This window comes from Phaenicophaeus curvirostris, chromosome 9 (assembly GCF_032191515.1).
Source record: "Phaenicophaeus curvirostris isolate KB17595 chromosome 9, BPBGC_Pcur_1.0, whole genome shotgun sequence".
NCBI lineage: Eukaryota > Metazoa > Chordata > Aves > Cuculiformes > Cuculidae > Phaenicophaeus > Phaenicophaeus curvirostris.
Window position 1 is genome coordinate 29,251,639 of NC_091400.1, and position 18,607 is coordinate 29,270,245.

An 18,607-nucleotide genomic window follows, 5' to 3' on the forward strand; every position below is an offset into this window, starting at 1 on the left:
GGATTTAGTTTGTACTGGCAAGTCTTATACCGGATTGGATGACTAACCATAGCTATATTACTTTTATTGGACTTAGTAATCTAGTCATTCAGCAAACAAATATTATGCCAACAGAATCTATGTTAAAATCTGTTATGCTCCTTAATTTTGCACAACTGTGTGTGTTTGTGGCTGGTGCAGTTCAGTAGCACTGCTAGAAGACAGGGGCTTGTGTGGATATGGTACGGATAACTGTGGAATGAAGTATTGTTGCTCTTTCTACTTCTTTCCACTTGAAGTTTTCTTTCTGGTTTTACACAAGAAGCAATGAATAATAATGTCCAAAGAGCAAGCTTTACATTTTGATGGCACTTTTTACTTAGGCTAAATTTTTTGTAAGGTTATTCTCCAAGTTTAAGATTTATAACAAGTACCTGTAAAATTATTTGGTCTACATGTTATATGTTACATGCAAGTTTTAAGTTTTAAACTTTGGTAACGAAATTAAAATAATGAGAATTAAAACTGGAAGATAGAGAAGCTGAAGACTCTGAGTCTTTCAAGAAACAGAAATTTACCATAAAGAAGCTCTCAGTGCAGTTAAAGTCTCAGCTGAGCAACCAGGCAGAACACTGGTTGTAAATTTACTTCCTGCAGTTGTGGATGGTGATGAAGTGAGAATGAATATCTGAAAAACAGTCTACCAGCCATGTCACCACGTACTGAGCCAGCAAGCTCAAATGCAGTTCAGTTTGATCTTTGCTTTTGAAAATTTCAGCCCTTATAAGCCACATCAAATGACTTGATTCTGAATTGCAGGGTTTGCAAGAATGGAGAAAAAAAAAAAGAATGCAGGTTGAGTTCCTTCTGTTGGAGCTCGGGTAAAATGGTGCTAGTTTCTCTGAGACCATTTTAATGTTTGCTCTTTTAGATACATAGGTCAGTGTTACTTTTTTCATTCATTCTCAGCTTGCTCTCTGCATAGTAATTTTTCCTTCTTCTGGCTGCTTTTAGGTTGCAAGCTCTTTGGAGCAGAAGTCAGTAATAAAAGGTATTATACTTGACTGTCTTCTATAGGAGAAAATTGAGATAGCACAGGTAAAACAAGAAATTGTGACTATAAAAGCACTTCTAAGGAAGGCTGTAGGGGCACATTATGTATTTATACATTAAACTTTGAATTCTCTTATTCAGCCAATTTCATTTGTAGATGTGAGAAAACTGTGTGTGGCTGGTTTTTTTTAAACCCAATTCTTAAATTCAGTTGTTTGGGTTACAGTGAATGGTATTTCCCAACATTATTGGGCTCCTGAGAAATTTAAATGTATCTACTTTAATAGCAGGGTCATTAATCTGAACTCAGTCCAGTTTTGTTGACAGAACAGTGTTACTTAATGGGTTTTGGATCTTATCAGAAGGCTCTTAACCAGAGGTTTTAATGCCACTGGCTGTTGAGAATGTCTTGAATCTAATTTGCTTCTCTTGAGTGACAGCACGGCTGGACTGGAGCAGTGTTGTGTGCGAAAGGATGGAGCCTGGCACTAAGGAGGACGCGCCGAGCTCAGTGCAGCAGTGATGTGGCTGTGCCGTATTCCATGGGCTTTATTAGCATACGCACCTTTGCACTGCCCTCCATTCCGTATGGATATGTATGACAAATAAGTAGACATGTTATTTGTCAATAAACAAAACATCTTAAAAGCTTCTCTAGCAACTGATAATTCTCTATAAAGCTTATGTCTGGAGAACCAGTTGTGTTGGGAAGCTTTCATAAATAATAAACTTCACTTGAAAATAAATTAAAACCACAGCCAACAGCCTTTGTTAAATTTAGGTTTTGTTTTTTTCTCCTACTTGCTTTGTGGGTTTGAGTTGTTATTACTGAAACATAGTTTGACTGCCTCTCATCCTCGTTGTTGATTCAATAATTTTTAACTGATAGACAATACTTTCATATAAGTATCCTACTAAACCTGTATCATATTGCAGAAATGAGATTTTCTCTTCTAAGAGCAATACGAGGCACAAGGTTGTGGAATTGATAGATAGCTGTAAAATGTATGGAAAATCAAAGAGCATTTTGTCAAGTGTATTTCTGTTGGTGAGAAATGCTCTAGTTCTGTGCTTTGAGAGGTCAATGAAGATTTAATTTAGTTCCTGAGGAATTAAAATTCAAAATACATGAACTTGTGAAACTTGAAGGATTTTGGGATGAGAGGGGTGAGTGTGTGAAATAGTTTACTGAAGCATTGTGCTGGAAGAATGATATTAAGTGAGGGATGGTTCAATGGTCTTCAAAATCTGAACAGTTTAGGACCCTGGATGAGAAGGTATTATGTTTTTTGTGCCTTTAAAAAGGGATGTTAGGTACAGTTTTAAAATTTATTTACTTCTTTTCTGGTCATGTTATGTGCTATTTATATGTGTTTTCCTGAAATTCAAGATATTTTTTCTCCTTTGCAAAACTTGTGCTTATTTTAGTTTGCTTTCTTCAACAGCGAGAGAGAGAGAGTGTGTGTGCATGTATGTATTTGATGGGAGAATAGCAGCTAGGTGACTTCAAGGAGCATATTTTTCCAAGCGTGTGGTTATTTACAGAGACCAACAGGTAGAAAACAGCTCTCTGTAGAGATTAACTCTGTATCAGATCTTCATGCTTCTAGTTTCTGTCCTTGAAACAATAAATAGTCAAATACCACCAAGAAGAAAATATTTTCCTGTTGATTGTCTGCTTTTGCAGCTGCTTTTGCCCATTTCCAGGGGTTATATTTGAGTTCAAGGGCTGCTTTGTACATCTTAGACATTATGCCTCTTTTCCCCTCCACATTCGTATAAATCTGTTATGGCTTTGGCAAAATAAAGGTAAATTTTCCCCTGGAAAAGCATAATTTGTATCTTGTTTTTCTGGAGCATGGAATGATGCAGTTGTTCTCCATGGTGTTTAATGTAACTGTTTCCAAGGGCTAAATCACAGCAGTGATTGAAGAGCATACCCTTTAGGAGTTTTTCAAGAGCTGAACTGCCATGCTCTCCAGTACAATTTTTGGATGATTTATCCCATTTTTGTGTGTATATGTCGCCCAGATAGTGATAGTGGCAGGATAAAGAACGGTTGTGAATGGAGAGGTTGGTAGTCTGCTCTTTAGAGGAGTTTGTTTGAGACTGTCCCATTCCCTGATTTTTGTAGAGGAAAAATTTGGGTAGAAGTCTTTTGCATAGAGGGTGGATGCTTCTGTAGTAGAGTCTGTGAACACCCTGGGGTTCATCTGTGCTAGGTGGATTGCATGCACTAAAGCTTTTGAAATTGTCAGTGGTTAACATCTTGATTCAGCAATTTATCAGGTTTGGAACCTTAAATAAAGCTGTAAATGTACTAGTTTAGATAAATATCTAAAATAAATATCTGTTTAGATAAACATCTTGCTCGATGAGGACATAAATATCTCAGTATGGTCTTATATATGCCATACATGTGTAATATTTACAAACAATTATAACAGAATATAAGCATAATTATAAACATAAATAAATATTAATATATAATAAGTACATAAATATAACTATATAGGACCATACGGAAGTAAATGCTTGGGTAAATAAGTAAAACATTATCCCTACTGTGATGATTTAGGCTGGACATTAGGAAAAAATTCTTCACAGAAGGGGTCATTGGGCACTGGAACAGGCTGCCCAGGGAGGTGGTTGAGTCACCTTCCCTGGAGGTGTTTAAGGCACGGGTGGATGAGGTGCTAAGGGGCATGGTTTAGTGTTTGATAGGAATGGTTGGACTCAATGATCTGATGGGTCTCTTCCAACCTGGTGATTCTATGATTCTATGATTTACGTAGATCTGTTATGTTGCACACAAAATCTTTTTTGTCTCCGTAAAGCAGCACACTTCTGATTGAGACCAACCCCTGCATCTCCTCATCCTTTTTTGACCCTCTCCCATCTGTAGAAGGTCCACCTCAAACCCCAGTACAAAGGAGGCATTTCTTCAGATTAGCATCTGAAACCATTCTGTGTTTTACAAGTTTTCTGTAGGTCCAAATACAAGTATGAGTTTATAAATTAGCGTGGATCAGGTTTTTATAAAAAAATGCCTATTTTCAGTTCTAGATGTGTACATACTTAGGGTTGGTAGTTACATGAAATGCCTTGTCCTTGCCAACCTCAATTTTGTTTTTATGTAAATAGTGTTTTATCTGATTTGTTTTGTCCTATAGAGCTGTTTGTTTTCTCTGTTGCTTTCTTTTACAAATGACTTCCAGCTAATTAACAAGTGAGCTGTGTAGCTGCAGTATTCTTGAACAGTTAGGAAATCTAGTGATTTCTCCATTAGGAAATTGTTAGTCTATTAAATGTTAGTAGACGGCATGTAGCATATATAAGTGTTTTTATTTTTTTATTATGACTAAAATGATAATCTTTGTTTCCATGCTGTGTAGCAGAAGCAAGGTTACTAAGTGTAGCTTTTACTTTTTTGGCCACGTTAACTAAATGAACCATAAAATGAAGAAATGCATTTGTCAATGTCCCTCCAAATGAGTTTCTTTTTAAATTGACAAAAATTTATTGCATGTATTTAGCTTTAGCACAGGTCGTGTCAGTGTTTCATTTGAAGTCTTTGCTTGGATGCTCGTAAGTTGATAATGCCTCCTGAGTATCCCTTTATAAAGATTAATATTTTATTCTTACTGCACATTCCTGTGACATTTATCATTGTGGGTTGGACTTGTGCGTTAGAGAACAGATGTCGAATTATTGTTGTTTGTAATCACTGAGCATCATACTCTTGAGCAATCTTCAGAGCTGGCTTTTGAGCAGGAGACTAATGTTATAGCCAGTAGATTTATCAAGGTTGCCCATTAATCAGGACTGGGAAGTATTTGTGGCAGGTGGGCTGATGAAGGTTAACATTTCCTCTTACATACTTCTAAGTAATCAAGATAGAGTCGATCAAATTAGTGTTTTTCAAAATAGTTTATAGCAAAGGATGCCCTTAAATTCTTATCTCCTCATAAAGCATACTATCATAATTCGAGATTTGTTAAAATATATATATATGATATTTGTATGTGTGTGAATTAATGGGTTCTGTCTTTGCTGTTTGGTACCTTCAAGCTGTTATTTTAATGGAGGTATCTGGAAAACCTTGAAAGAATGGAATCGTTTCAGTAGCTGTTTCTGCTTCATTTTGAATTGAAGCTGGGCTCTGTTGTGTGTTCAGAAGTCGGTGGGACAAAGATATTGGCCTACTGGATGGGGTCTACTGGAAGCAACTTTAAAGTGAAGGAGCTGTGGGGCTGCAGGGCAGCACCCAAGCCCATTCCAGCAGCACCGTGCACTCTTGCACCAGTGAGGACCAGCCATGTGCTGCGCTGTCTTCACAAGAGCCTAGGCAGCAGGGCTAGGGAAGTTTCGCTGAAAAAACTATGCCTGAAGTCAAGAGAGTACTTCATGGCTTCTGACAAGTAGGCTTTTAAAAGCTGCAGGAGGAAGAAGTATGTAAAAATCATCCAGTATGCAAATACAATTTTATTACCTGCCAGAAGCTGATTACCATGAACTACTCTCTTGATTTTAGGCATAGCTTTTGTCTTTCCCATTGACAATGTTTATTTCTTTTTGCTTACTTCAAAGCAAGCTCTGTATCATTGTTTATTCCTTAGCGTAAAAGTTCCATTGGTAATTTGAGGGCCGAGTAATCTTAGAAGAATTTCACGGTGTTGGTGTTTGAATGGTTCTCTGATGTGTCAGTGTTTGGCTATTTTGTTGCTGTTTGTTTATGGGCTTTTTTGTTTGCATTTAAAAACCTGGGAAGAATTTTGATCTTTTTATCAAGTACTCAATGCACCTTGATGCTTTGTTTTATCCTCCCATGTTCTAAAACCTGCAACAGCTACAAACCAAACAACAGATGTTCACAAGCTGTTGTTGAGGAAGGCAGACAGCCTGTACAGTGGTAACCGAGGAGAGTTGTCAAGCCTACCCAAGGGATCTTAGTCTTTTGTATAGGTTGTGTAATTTCAAATGAAGTAGTATGACAAATCAATTAGTTTTTCCTTTCTCAGAAATTCAACTTGAACGCCTTCCCTGTTGATTAGAATATACTCTAGACAGTCACACTCACAGGTGACATAGTTGCAATTTTTGCCGTCCACATGCTTGCAGATAAAAAATTGATCTTTGACCATTCTCCATTAGTAGGGCTTAATAATGACATGAAACATTTTCAGACCTCTGTAAGTTATTAAAGATTGATTCATCTCACAGGCTTTGCGGAGGCATGTTCTGTATGTCTTTGCTGGAGGGCTTAGCAATGGGGAGTCAGGGTTCGTTCTTGCACCTACATTTAGTGAAAGGAGTGTGCTTACACCACTGTTTTATATGTTTTTTCTTAATCCACTGTTTTCTTTCCAAGTTAGTAGAAACCTAAGGTAGCAACATACAGTGAGATTTCACAGTTGCAGAGGTATGAGGCTGCAATCTCAATGCATCTCTAGGACAAACAGACTGAGCTGAGCCAGGATGTTCAGTGGGTTGAAATTTAAAATGGAAAATTAGTAGCTAATTTTGACCTGCATCTGCCTGGTGTTACTTGTCATTTAAGAACAGCCTGTGTACTTGAGCAAGGAAGGGAATATTTTTGGGGGATAGGAGGGAGTGGTCAAGGGTGGAGAAGTTCAGAGACAGGAGTTTAATACAAAAGTAAAGTGGTGATTATATGAAATACATGATGAGTAAGTACCAGGAAAAACTGCATTACGTAATGGCTGGATCTTCACTCATTTTTTTTTTTTCCCCTATTCAGAAGGTTCTGTGTTTTTTTTTTTAGCTGAGGTTATGTGTTTGAAATATGTGATACCGAACTATTACTTAAATGCACAGATAGCATTGTCTATTGTATTAGGGCAGTTTGGAGATGTCATTATTGTGATTTTGTGCTTTATATAATTTGATAAGCATCCTGGTAAATAAGCTATTCCGGTGTGGACAATTCTGTTTAGCATTTTATTTCACAGAGGTCACCAGCTCCTCTCACTTCTAATATCTGTATAGATTTAAGATAATACAGTTATAAAGAATTAATGGGAACTTAAAATGAAGATGTTTCTCTGTTACTAGATTTGGATCTTCTGTAATCCAATTCTCTGCTCACTAATGAAAATGAATATGAGGGGATGTGATGAAGTCAGTTAGGTGCATTTCCCCCTGTAAATACATTGTAGGGTCTAAGGTGTGTTTCTTGAGGCAAAAATTTGAACAAATGCACCGTGATTTTTCTCCTTTTTGAGCTGCATAAAGCTGGAGGCTAAATGACCAAGAAACAATTAAATAGAAAAACTCTGCATTGAAGAAACTAGCTCTTCAAAGCACTTTCTTTGAATGAGAGCCTGCTTGGCGTTCCCAGTGAACACATACTTACGTGAGTCACTTGAGACTGAAGAACATTTCTCTTGAACCACTACAAGTTGCGTGTGCTTATGTGCTGTTATTTCTCATCCTCCATGTGTGAGCTTACAAGGCAGAACGAGGATGCTGGTGTTCCAGTTCCTCTCTAACATCTTGTTGAGATGGAGTACTCTTAAGTCTGCATTATAGTGTGGTATTTCTTCATTACTTTTTACATCAGTAACTTCTATTTTTCCCAGTTGTACAATTTGTGAAAGTAGGATTCCAGCCTTCGCACTGTGTATCTTGCTGTAGGGGTGAGTTTGGGGGTGCGCTCCTCCTTTTAATTCTTTCCTGCTCTGCAAGAGACAGAAGTCTGTGGTCACTGATGACCTGGGAGTCCTGAAGCAGCCACAGTTCAAGTTGGACTTCATAGCGCTGATTGAAGGCTTCTGGCAGACTTTGGGCAGAGACTGTTTCCCTATGAAGTCCACCTTTGCCTCGTCCATCTCATTTCCTTCTCTTTTTTAGTGGCAAAAACAAGTCCTCTTGAGCCCATACCTTATCACTGTTGACCCATCAAGTGAGAGTTAATTTTCACCTTAGTTATGTGTTTATAATGCTTGTATCATTTTTTCCACAGCAAGCTGAAACACATCACTATAAGCATGTATTAATGTCATCCTTGGGACTCCTTTGACTCCTGCCTATCAGTTTTTTCTATCTGCAGTGCATATTTTAGCTCTGCTGGTACTGCCACCAGCAGACTGTCAGCAGTTCCTCTGTTTTCACTCTGGGGAGTTTTTGAAGTTGACACTTGTGTGGGGCTTACACAGTGCAATGGTCCCTTCTGCAGCACTGACACCTTGCCACCCAGGGCATGGCACCTCCTAAATACTGATGGGAATCATAAGGAAGGGTTGGGGGTGGAATCACATTCTGTCTCTGGATGCCTCTTCGGCAAAAGGTGAAGTGAGTAAAGTTACTGAATTCTGGTGAATCAAAACTGGGGGTCACTATCTCTTGGTGATGCTCTTTGTCATCCTTACAGCTGCTGGTATTTGCAGTAGCTTCACAGCACTGTTTTGCTTATTCTATAATTTCTGTGTATCCTGACTGCCGGTTACATCCACTGCAAAAGAACAGAGATGAAATGTGTAACAATAAAAGGAATATTTGGTTGCAGATGGAGCTTCTGCTGCTGAGTAGCACCCAGCAGCTTCCTAGTGTTGAAAGCCCTGCTTTGAGCTATTGATCTCTCGGCTTCTCAGGAAAATGTTAAGTATAACCCTAAATAAGTTCTTTCCCTTTGCTGTATGGCGGTCATCCCCTCTTAATTGAGATGAATCTCTGCATTTCATTTTTTAGTCTTGTGCCTCCCGCTGTGGTCTTGTGCTCTTGATGTCAGGATGGTGATGCCTATAGTCCAGAACTATTCAAAATCCTCTTAGAGACTTGATTGAGTGCTCGTGAGCATTTCTGAATATTCCAGGGACTTCAGCTTTTGTGTGAAAATAATCTCTAAGCAATGATATAGTTGTTAAGGACTGCCATGAAGCCTCCTCTGGTGAGTCATTCATGTGCCATCAAGTCCAAGCAATTTGGGTAATATCACTAAAAAAATGTCAGTGTGTTACATCTTTTGTGTGGCTGTCAAGAGCTTCATCCATATTTTCCCAGGCACTGTATAATTAGAACTCTCGAGGGCCAACAGCCAATGTAGCATTTGACAAAGTGAATTCTTCAGTCGTCTTTTCAGAGATTGTTGTCCACGTGGATTTTATACTACAAGGGCATCTTTTCGAAGTAACTGATGTTGTGGTAGTGTATGTCTATGTGTTAGGAAAACAAAAAATTCTTAATGGTACCTTTTTGTTTTTCAAGATACTTGGTTCACGTGCATATACACACACAGCTATGCTGCTTTCTGTCTTGCCTATATGACTTCTCTGAGATAAAGCTGCCAGCCAGCTTTGTAATCCTCGTTCCTTTGGGCAAAGCAGAGTTTACACCATATTCCATATGTACAGAAGATAGTTGGGCAGATTGGTAGGATAAGAGACTTGTGAGCTGGTGTCTAGTAGAGTAAAAGAGCTGGAAAAGTCTCATGGTTTTCTTCTGTTCCTGTTCCACAGTATTATTTATAGGAGGTGGGAAGATACTGAAATGCTTCTAATTCCTCCTTGTCCCTTCCTGTTCTCCTTTTCTTCAATGCCCAAAATATGTTTTAGTTCTATGCTGACACTATATACGCTATAATTTAATCATCATTATTTCTTCTTGACTAAGTCAGGCTCTGACGATCAAGAATAACCAGTTCCCCTCCTTTGGGCATGGATTTATTTGGGAGCTGGGGATGGAGAACGCTAGAGGATTGTAGTACTTTTGAGGATAAAGTGTGTGTGCTTCTAGTCTCATGCTGTGGTGTTAGCAGCTGATGCCACTACACAGGAGTCAGGCATCTCTGGCTGTGCCATCTCTCCTAAAGGAAAAAGAGCACGGTCCAGGGTTAGGTCTGAGTCCTAGGTCCCTGCACTCTCTCTGTGCAAGACAATTTGCAGGATACACATTTATTAGATTCATTAGAGCAGTGCCCCACTGTTACCTGCTGGTAGATTTCGGAGTATAAATCGTTGTCTTGTTTCCTTTACAGTCTTGACTTCACCAAAATGTTGAGCTTAATTATTTAGCTTTATGTCTGTCTTCCTCATCTTCCCTGTCTCTCTCTGCAAGTCCTATACTTGCCTTGTACAGGATTTGCAGGAACTACATCTGAATACCAGCATAAAGTATTTCAGCAGCATTTTTTGAGCTCTAAGAGACCATATCATACAGCTGAACATTAATTGGAATGACATCATACATCTCTGTGAATTGTATTTGTACAATTAGGCTATACTGTGTTGGTACCCAGTACAGGTACGGTAAAGGACATTTAATATACCTTTCCAACACTCAACCAGTTGAATGAGTGGGAATCTATGTGAATATGCACTGTTTTGTGTAATGTTATGTGATGGCACTGGGTAGGTCCACTTGACCGGAGTTTGTAGATCTCGGTTCACATCGGTGAGACCTCTCAAGTACTCTGCTTGGAGAGGGTGAGTAATGCTTGTCTGAATGTTCATAACCTAATGACTTTGTTTTCACTTGTTTTATAACTTTTTCAAGTTCTGATGTTTTGGTTTGGAAAGTGTATGACTGGAAATCTGGAAGATATCTTCTTTTTCCGTTGTTTTTCATTCTATGGAAGCACTGAAGCAGATTGCCTATTGAGGCAGTGCTGTGAAGTTTTTTGATGCGGTGTATGTAACCTTATGTTTTGTCTGCAGACTGCAGGGAAATCTTGCTGCCAACAATGACAGATCAACTGAAATATCACTTGGAAAGACAAGAAGATTTGGAGGCTTGTTGCCAGTTGCTGAGTAACATCCTGGAAGTGCTTTACAAGAAAGATGTGGTTAGTATCTTACAGTTCTGTGATGATTAGCACTTAAATGAATCTTAGTAGGATGAAATAAGCAGGTAGCACCTGATGGATTAGATTCTCTTTTCTTCCTCCCTCCCCCTCATCCTCTTTTAAGCCATCTTTTTAAGTCACCAGTGAAGAGGTTGCGTTGACAAGTCAGGATGTTCCTGAGGCATATTCAGTACAGCACTGTTACCCAATAACACTTTTCCAGACGTTGGTTAGATAGTTAGTAAATAGATATTCGTAGGAGTTCAGACTTCCTCTTACGTGGTGTCTAGCCTCTGCCAGGTGGAAAATGTTTGTTTTGTGTTTTATTTTTTTCCGTGAGCATCTGGGAAATGCACATTTGAGTTATATTGATATTGGCCTGCTAGGCCAGCCTGAAGTGGTATGTATGTATATATAGACACACACACACATATACATATATTTACAAAGAGGTACTTTTTCCGACATAGTAAACTTGTTTTGCTCTTTGAAGTGCCTTTTAAAGTAAGCTAGTAGAACTCTCCACCTTGGTAAGGGATAACCTGAATTGGAAAGTAGGAGCATCTGCATGAATATAATAAGTAGTGTAGTTGTCTTATCCATTCAGAATGTAAATGTATGAGATGGTTGCACATGATAACCTGTGCAGTGCCCTGGGCTGGTATGCAGATGTGTAGCTTGCATAATAGTCCCTTTTTTGTCTTTTCTTGACTTCACACAAATATGCAAATATTAGTGCTTTGCCGGAGAGCTGTAATGATTTGATGCTCTCTTAAAGAAGTTTGGGCTTATGAGGCTGCTGCCTGAACCTTCAGTCCTATGCAGAATCATACACTAATTTAGCTGGAAAGAACCTCAGGGATCAGCTGCTCACATTGCATCTAGCATCTTATTTGACTATGTTTTTTGGGGTTCACTCTGCTCTCTGTTTCTTTGTTAAAGTAGTTCTGTGTGACTGTTTCAGAGAGTGGGTTATTTTAAAAAAGGCATTTTGTTTTTGACCATGCGACTGCTTCCCATCGCTCTTTGTTGGCTGTGTTTCTTTCCCTGGTAGCAACTCACTTGCAGCTCTGCAGTGGGGCTGCAGGAGTGGCAGTGGCAGAGCTTAGAGCTGCCCTGCGCGGCTGTGAGGGGGCTGCCTTAAAATTGCAGTTTGGTACCTATTTTCCAGTGCGGGGATAGAGAAGGGGACAGGGAAAGGAAGAAAACACGGTGAGCGAGGAGGGAAGTAAAGTAAAATGGAAAATGGGCAGGAGCAGCACAAGTGCTGGGAATGCAGAGAGGAGGAGAGCCTTAGAGAAAACTCATAGGAGAGCTGAAGGGCTGAGAGGAGCAGGGTACTGAGATAAGATTCATCCTTCTCTGAAGATGTGAACTTCATCCCGAAGGTAGATCTGTCAGTGGGAGGAGGAAAAAGTCTGTTGGAGCAGTAGCTGTGTATATTTGTACTGATGATGGATCATTCTTCAAATATGCAGATGTTTTTTTCATATGTGCCAATCTGCCTTTGGTAGTTAAACTTAATCCAGTGATAAAATGTGGGTTATTATGCAGATCCAAGGGTAAGAAAGAAATTGTTTCATTGGAATGTTTGCTTGATGATGCAAAGATGCTTTATGTAAAAAAAAGCTTATCTGTTTCTCCTTGTCATGTGTTTGGCCTTAGTTCCTGTAGCCATCATTCTGCATGAGGTGTCTGAACTTGTTTGTTAAAGCTAGTTGCACTAAATAATTCATTTTCAAGTCTTTTAAAAATAGTGACAGGTTACTTCTACTACAGAAACGTTTATTTGAAACAATTGACTAAAATTGCAGTTCCTTAACCAAAGTTTTGCTTTGTTTCTTTTAAGTGAGCTGTTACAGGGTAGCCCCCCCATATTTAGTGATGCCTGTGGACTTTTGATGTGGGGAAAAATGACTTAGGAAAATAAAATTATTAGGTAACTAAGTGTCATAAACTTTGCTGTATTTGCAGGGACTTGCTTTTCATGTAAATAATCGTAACAATAAATGTTAATTTATGAGTAATATGTATTAATAAAATGGACTTTGCATGGTGTTAAAGTGGGAGACTAATTTTCTAATTTTGATCAACAGCAGTGAGTGATGTTGTATTTAACTTCCACAAGACAGGCAGATTTAAAGGCAAACATAAGTAGTTCAGTTGTATTGGTGTCTGTTGTATCTAGTTACCACTAATTTATTCTTTTTCTGTAGGGGCCAACACAACGACATGTCCAGATAATCATGGAAAAGCTTTTGAGGACAGTAAACAGAACAGTCATTTCCATGGGACGTGATTCAGAGCTCATTGTAAGTGTCTCTTGATGCAAACTTAAATACCTCTGTCGCATCTTTTTGAACCTGACTGTAATAGGATTTAAATCCCAGGTGACCCAAAGCAATCAAAACTTTCTGTAACTGCCTTTGTGTTCAGTAAGCTGTAAAACATTGACTTGTAATTTTTCTGTGGTTTACACAGAGGGAGAAAAAAAAAAACCATTTAAAAAATATCAGTGGCTAGGTGATTAGCTGGGTTTTAGATGTCTGTGTTAAGCTAAATGTATTGTTTGTAATTAGTTAGCTGAAAAGTGCGGGAATGAGACTTGCATATTTGCTGCCACATTAGCAATCTTTTGACTCTACAAGCATTTACTTGCCTTTTTTACTACAACTGAGTTTAAGATAACAGCAGTATGTAAATGATTGAAGAGTAGAACGGAGTCTCAAACTAATATTTTTTGAAAATCTAGAGGAAGGACTGATAGACGAGCTGCAAGTTAAAACATTAGGTGCTACAGCACTAATTTTAAAGCTAGACATCTGAATTTTTCAATTGTCATTATTATTGGTCTAAGTAATGAAAGAAATAAGGAGGCCTATTGATATTTAAAATGAAGATAGATCTTGGCATGTTTTGTGTACCCTCACTGTGTGTTTGCCTTTACCTTATACTCCTCCTTAGGGTTGTGCAACTGGCAACTAATATATAGGAAACCGGTCAAAGTGGAACAGGTTTTTCTTCTGCCTGAGTGCCTATTCTACATTAATTTGCTTCAGTTTGGTTCTATACACAGTTTTCTTTCTTAAAAAAGCTTTTATTTGTTAGTCATAAATATCTGAGTCCATTAGGACGTGGTTTTTATTTTTTTTTTATCTCTGCTTTCTTTTCTGGTTTTATTTCACACAGTGATATTTGGCTTTTTATGAGAAGGCTTTCTGTTCTCAGCACATCTTTCTTACCTACTGCCGTCCCATTTGTGTAGCATATGGTGGTAGTCATGTTGGCAAAATGTATTGCAATTTTAGTTTTGTCTTTCTTGCACCATCCACTAACACTTTTTTGTCTTTCACTTTCATCACTTTGATTTGCAGTAATAGCCCTTGTTGTAATAATGTGATAATGATTCACCAGATCTGCTGTTGGAACAAGGAGTGGTTATAAGTAGAGATCATTCTCACAGAATATTCTAGTGTTGGGGTGCAGTAGCAGTGAAAGGAAGTCAAAAGGTTTATACAGTATTGTTACTTTGTGTATCACCACAGAAATTATTGATAATAAGCAGAACAGATATATTTATCTTTCTGTACAAAGGTACAAAACTTCACTTCTTCCTCTAGTTGTATAGAAGGTGCAGTCTTGTAAGACGTATATTTCTTCAGTTACATTTTGAATGTGAATAAAGCATGGCTTTGATGAACATGATTTAGATCATATTTTAAAATGCTAAATATTCCTTTTGCATTTATCAAATTATATTTTAAAACTTCTCCTGTGTATATATTTAACTACAGTTGTATTAAAAATATTCATAGTGGTCTTGAATACAGCTTGAAATTACTCTGTCTTCACACTCTGTAATTATGTAATGAGTATTAATAGGACCAGACATTTTCAAGGACAACGTACTCCTTTCTTAAAACTTAGTCTGCTGCAGAAAGGAACCTCCTGTAATCAACTAGTAACAACTCATTTGTGTGGCATCTGCAGTAGGAAGACTAAAATGTGAGCAATTATTGGGAAGCATAATCTGACTCCTCTTGGAGCAGAATTTATATTAGAGAATTAACTATATAGGATGAGTAGAAGGAAGAGATCTTAGAAATAAAGGATCTTAGAGGTATAGTTCAAGTAACTATAACTTTTGAAAAAGAAGGAAAAGGTAGGACATAGTGATTTGTTTCTTATATAGATACAGCTATATTGGTGTACTAAAGCTGGCATGTTTTCACCTTGACGAAGTGCTTAGCTGTGTAATCTTCATCCAAAACCTAATGTTGCATAATACACTTTAAATATAAAAAACAGGCCTTGGATCAAAAAAGCCCGAGAAATTGGCCTTTACTCCTGTAGATGTGAACTATACATCCTTTAAAATTTATCAACCGTTAGCTTCATCTTGGATGCATTCCTCTGAGAGTCTTGCTTTGAATAGGTCAAACAGTAGGAAGATGCAGTCTAAACAAATGCAGGATGAGGATCCTCCTCATCTAAGACAAGACTTCTTTCCATTAGGTAGCAACACAGGATCATAGATTCAGAATCCCCTTGCAGCATCAGATTTGTGTAATTTCACTTCTTTACAAACTTCTTCTGATCACTCTGGAACTACTGCTGCATTTGGGATGTATATGGGTAAACAGTGAAAAAAATTGTTTTTTTGTTTTTATATTTTAGTAATTTTCTTTGAATACCCTTCTTTGAACGTGAGGCTTGTGTGCCTTTAACTCAGTGAGAGCTGGTGTTTCTGAGGGGCTGGGGTTTTATGTGATCAGCAGAGGATTGTAATGAATTTCAGAGGTCAAATGAAAAGGCAGATATTTTGGAACAGAGATAGCAAAGTAGAATGCTTAAATATGATGTAATTTTGAAGATTCTTGCTCATTAATGTAAATAGAAGGTAAGGTTCCTAGATGTGCTGATGCAGTGGGAACATAAAACACTGAATTTATTGTTTCAGGAGGATGTGTAATTAGAGACTATTAGAAAAATGTAAATAATTCAAATTACTTTTTCATTGTAGCTAATGGGTAAAGACTGGACGACTGCTACTGGGTCAGTTTCCTTTGGAAAAATGTTAATGAAAGATGCATGAGTTATAGTACCTACCTGACCAAAACCCTGACCTTCAGAGTAAGGCAAGGGGCCAGCCTGCAGTGATGGCAGTGCCTGCACAGTAATCTGTAAAATGTATTTGTTTCACTATGTTACAAACATTCCACCTTAATCCAGGAAGTATGAAAGGATTTTGGTAACTCTTCCCTGATGCCAGCCATATCTCGGTATGAATGTGGGAGGTATTGGCTGTGGCCTTTTAAAGGTTTTAGTCTTCAGTATTCACCAAGGCTGTATCTTGGATCTGTGGTGGTTTTCTGCCTGTTGAACCTTAACTTGCCAGATACCTCCTGCAATTAAACAGGGTTGCCTTATCTACGATGTTGAACAGACTGGGAAGATTCTCCAGAACTTTCTTTTGGCTTTCATAGAATCATAAAATGATTTGGGTTGGATTTTGCATGTAGTTTTTAGAATTTTTGCTTCCTTCACGTGTGAGTTTCTAGATAAAAAGCGTATTATCTTTTTATCATGTACCTTCAAAAAAGAATTATATTTAAATAAGATTGACCAGTTATGGTCAAGTTGGACAGCACAAATCAGTTTTAAGATGAAAAAAACAGACAGTAAGTAGAACAGAATATAAGTGATAGATTAAAAACTGATTTGACCATGATTTTGGTAGAAGTTGTAGCAAGATGTATTTAAGTTAACCTTTGCAATGCTGCAGGCTCTCTTCTAGCCTCCAGAACTTTTGGGGAAAAAAAAAAACCAAAACCAGATCCTCAGTTCACCAGTGTCTGTATTAACTAGGATTAAGCACAGTTTGGCCGCTCCTGTAGGTCATTTCAATGAAAACAGTGAATTTATATACTTGGAAATTAGCATTGGTTTCCAGCCTGCCATATCAAATGAGTTTTTAACATGCACAAAAAAAAGCAACTTGTCACCATTTGTCACCATTTTAATACTCATTATTTTTTGGCTGCTTTTTCCTCTGAAGTTTCACTCGTTATTTTTACTTGTTCCGTTTGCTAACTGAGTAGAGAACTTTGTGTTATTGTAGCGAAGGTAAGAGCTAGATGCAGCCTGGAGGTGCCGAGTTCTCTGATGCAAGGCTGGGGATCCGTTGCTGCTCACAGAAGTTGGCTGCTTTGTGTTAATTCTGTGCATGCTTAGAGCTAGACTTGATTATGGTGGATTAAGAAGTCACCTAGAACAAGGTCGTAAAATGTTTGTTACTGAAGAACATGTTGCATGAAAAAAAAACCAAAATTGAGAGTACTCCCTTGTATCTTTGTTGAAGCGTAATTCTCTTCCCTTGCCTAGTAACTTGAAGAATGTTGCATTCCATGTGAGTCAGCATATTGGCCTCCTTCAGTAAATCATAATTGACCGGCCACGATAGTAGGTCCAAAATGGATCATGACTACTCCCTGCTTCATCGTGGTCGGCAGCTTGGTATGTTTTTCATTTACAAGGCCAAGAAAAACAAGCTTAGCTGCCTAGTTGCTGAGCTTCTTAATTCTAGAAAGGACATCCAGATGGGGTTTTTGGATCCCAATGTGTACAACTTTTGGAAGATACTACAGTAGGCAAATTTGTGCAACTGTGTGATCATTGTCTACGCAATAGACAATCACAGTTACTTTATGTTGTGGAACAAAAAAATTCTATTTTGATACAGATAGAAGTCTAGCTCTACTTGTGAGAGACACTGTCCTTGAGAAAAGTGGCTCTGAAAAATGCGTAGTCATCTCTGGTGAACAGTCAGCATGAACATCTGCTGTGATTGGGGAGTAATGCTGTTTTAGATACTGCTGAGATGTGTGACTAGGAAGCAGGGGAGAACTTTGACTACTGATGAATGGAGTGTTTTTCATGTTGCTTATTTTCTCCCCCTCTGCCCTTTAAAGCAAGGATGTGGTCAAAACAAAACAGAAAAGCTGCAGAAAACATCCCAAAGTAAAGCAGATTTCTGGTGGCGAGATGTGAAAGCCATCTGAGTTCATGAGAAAGAAGACTTAGAGGTGTCCTTCAGTGATAGTGAAGGAGATGACACCAGTCAAAGGAAAGAGGAAGAGCTGATGGCAGCTGTGGAGAGTGAGAAGTGTAAAGCAGAGGAGAGTAAGTGGTCAATTCTCCATCTCTTGGCATCTTCAAGGCAGGATGACTTTCTGGAAGGCAGTAAAATATAAGTCTAAGTAAAGTATGAGTTATTGAGGGTCATGGGCAAAGGTTCTGGGGTGAGAGTTATTTAGAATTTGAAGCCAGATGATGTAAATAGTCTTTCTGTGCCTTAAAATCTGTCAGATTTAGCATTAATGGGTTCCAAAATGTTGAGGAGAAAACCTTTTTTCTTTTTTGCTTTTTAAATTCACTGGACATAATAAAAAACAATGCTTTGTTTTATGGATTTGCATGTTCTCTTATTTTTCAAAAACATTTGAAATTATGCATTGCAATCTAATATCACAAAACCTTAAGTGGTATTTGAATGATGGTAATGATTTTGTTCCCTCACTAATAGTGAGGTTTTTTTTTTTTATGTTGCAAAATAACTAATATCTGCAATGTAGCGAATGGGTATGGAGTGTGACCTACCAATGTTTATCAGAACAAACTGCATTCACCTAAGTAAATTGACAGGAAAATTCTAGCACTCCAGTTATCTTAATAAGCCGCAGTTGTATCTTACGGGTGCCGAAATAATACTAA

At 38.1% G+C, this 18,607-nt stretch overlaps 1 protein-coding gene across 2 annotated transcripts in view; it reads left to right on the forward strand.

Moving 5' to 3' along the window:
- DOCK1 (dedicator of cytokinesis 1) overlaps positions 1-18,607 on the forward strand; it is a 318,523-nt gene that overhangs the window by 86,384 nt on the left and 213,532 nt on the right. For both annotated transcript variants that reach the window (XM_069864186.1, XM_069864187.1), the window contains exons 26-27: positions 10,707-10,834; positions 13,051-13,146. In XM_069864186.1, the coding sequence (XP_069720287.1) occupies positions 10,707-10,834; positions 13,051-13,146 (224 nt within the window). The remainder of the gene's footprint in view (positions 1-10,706; positions 10,835-13,050; positions 13,147-18,607) is intronic.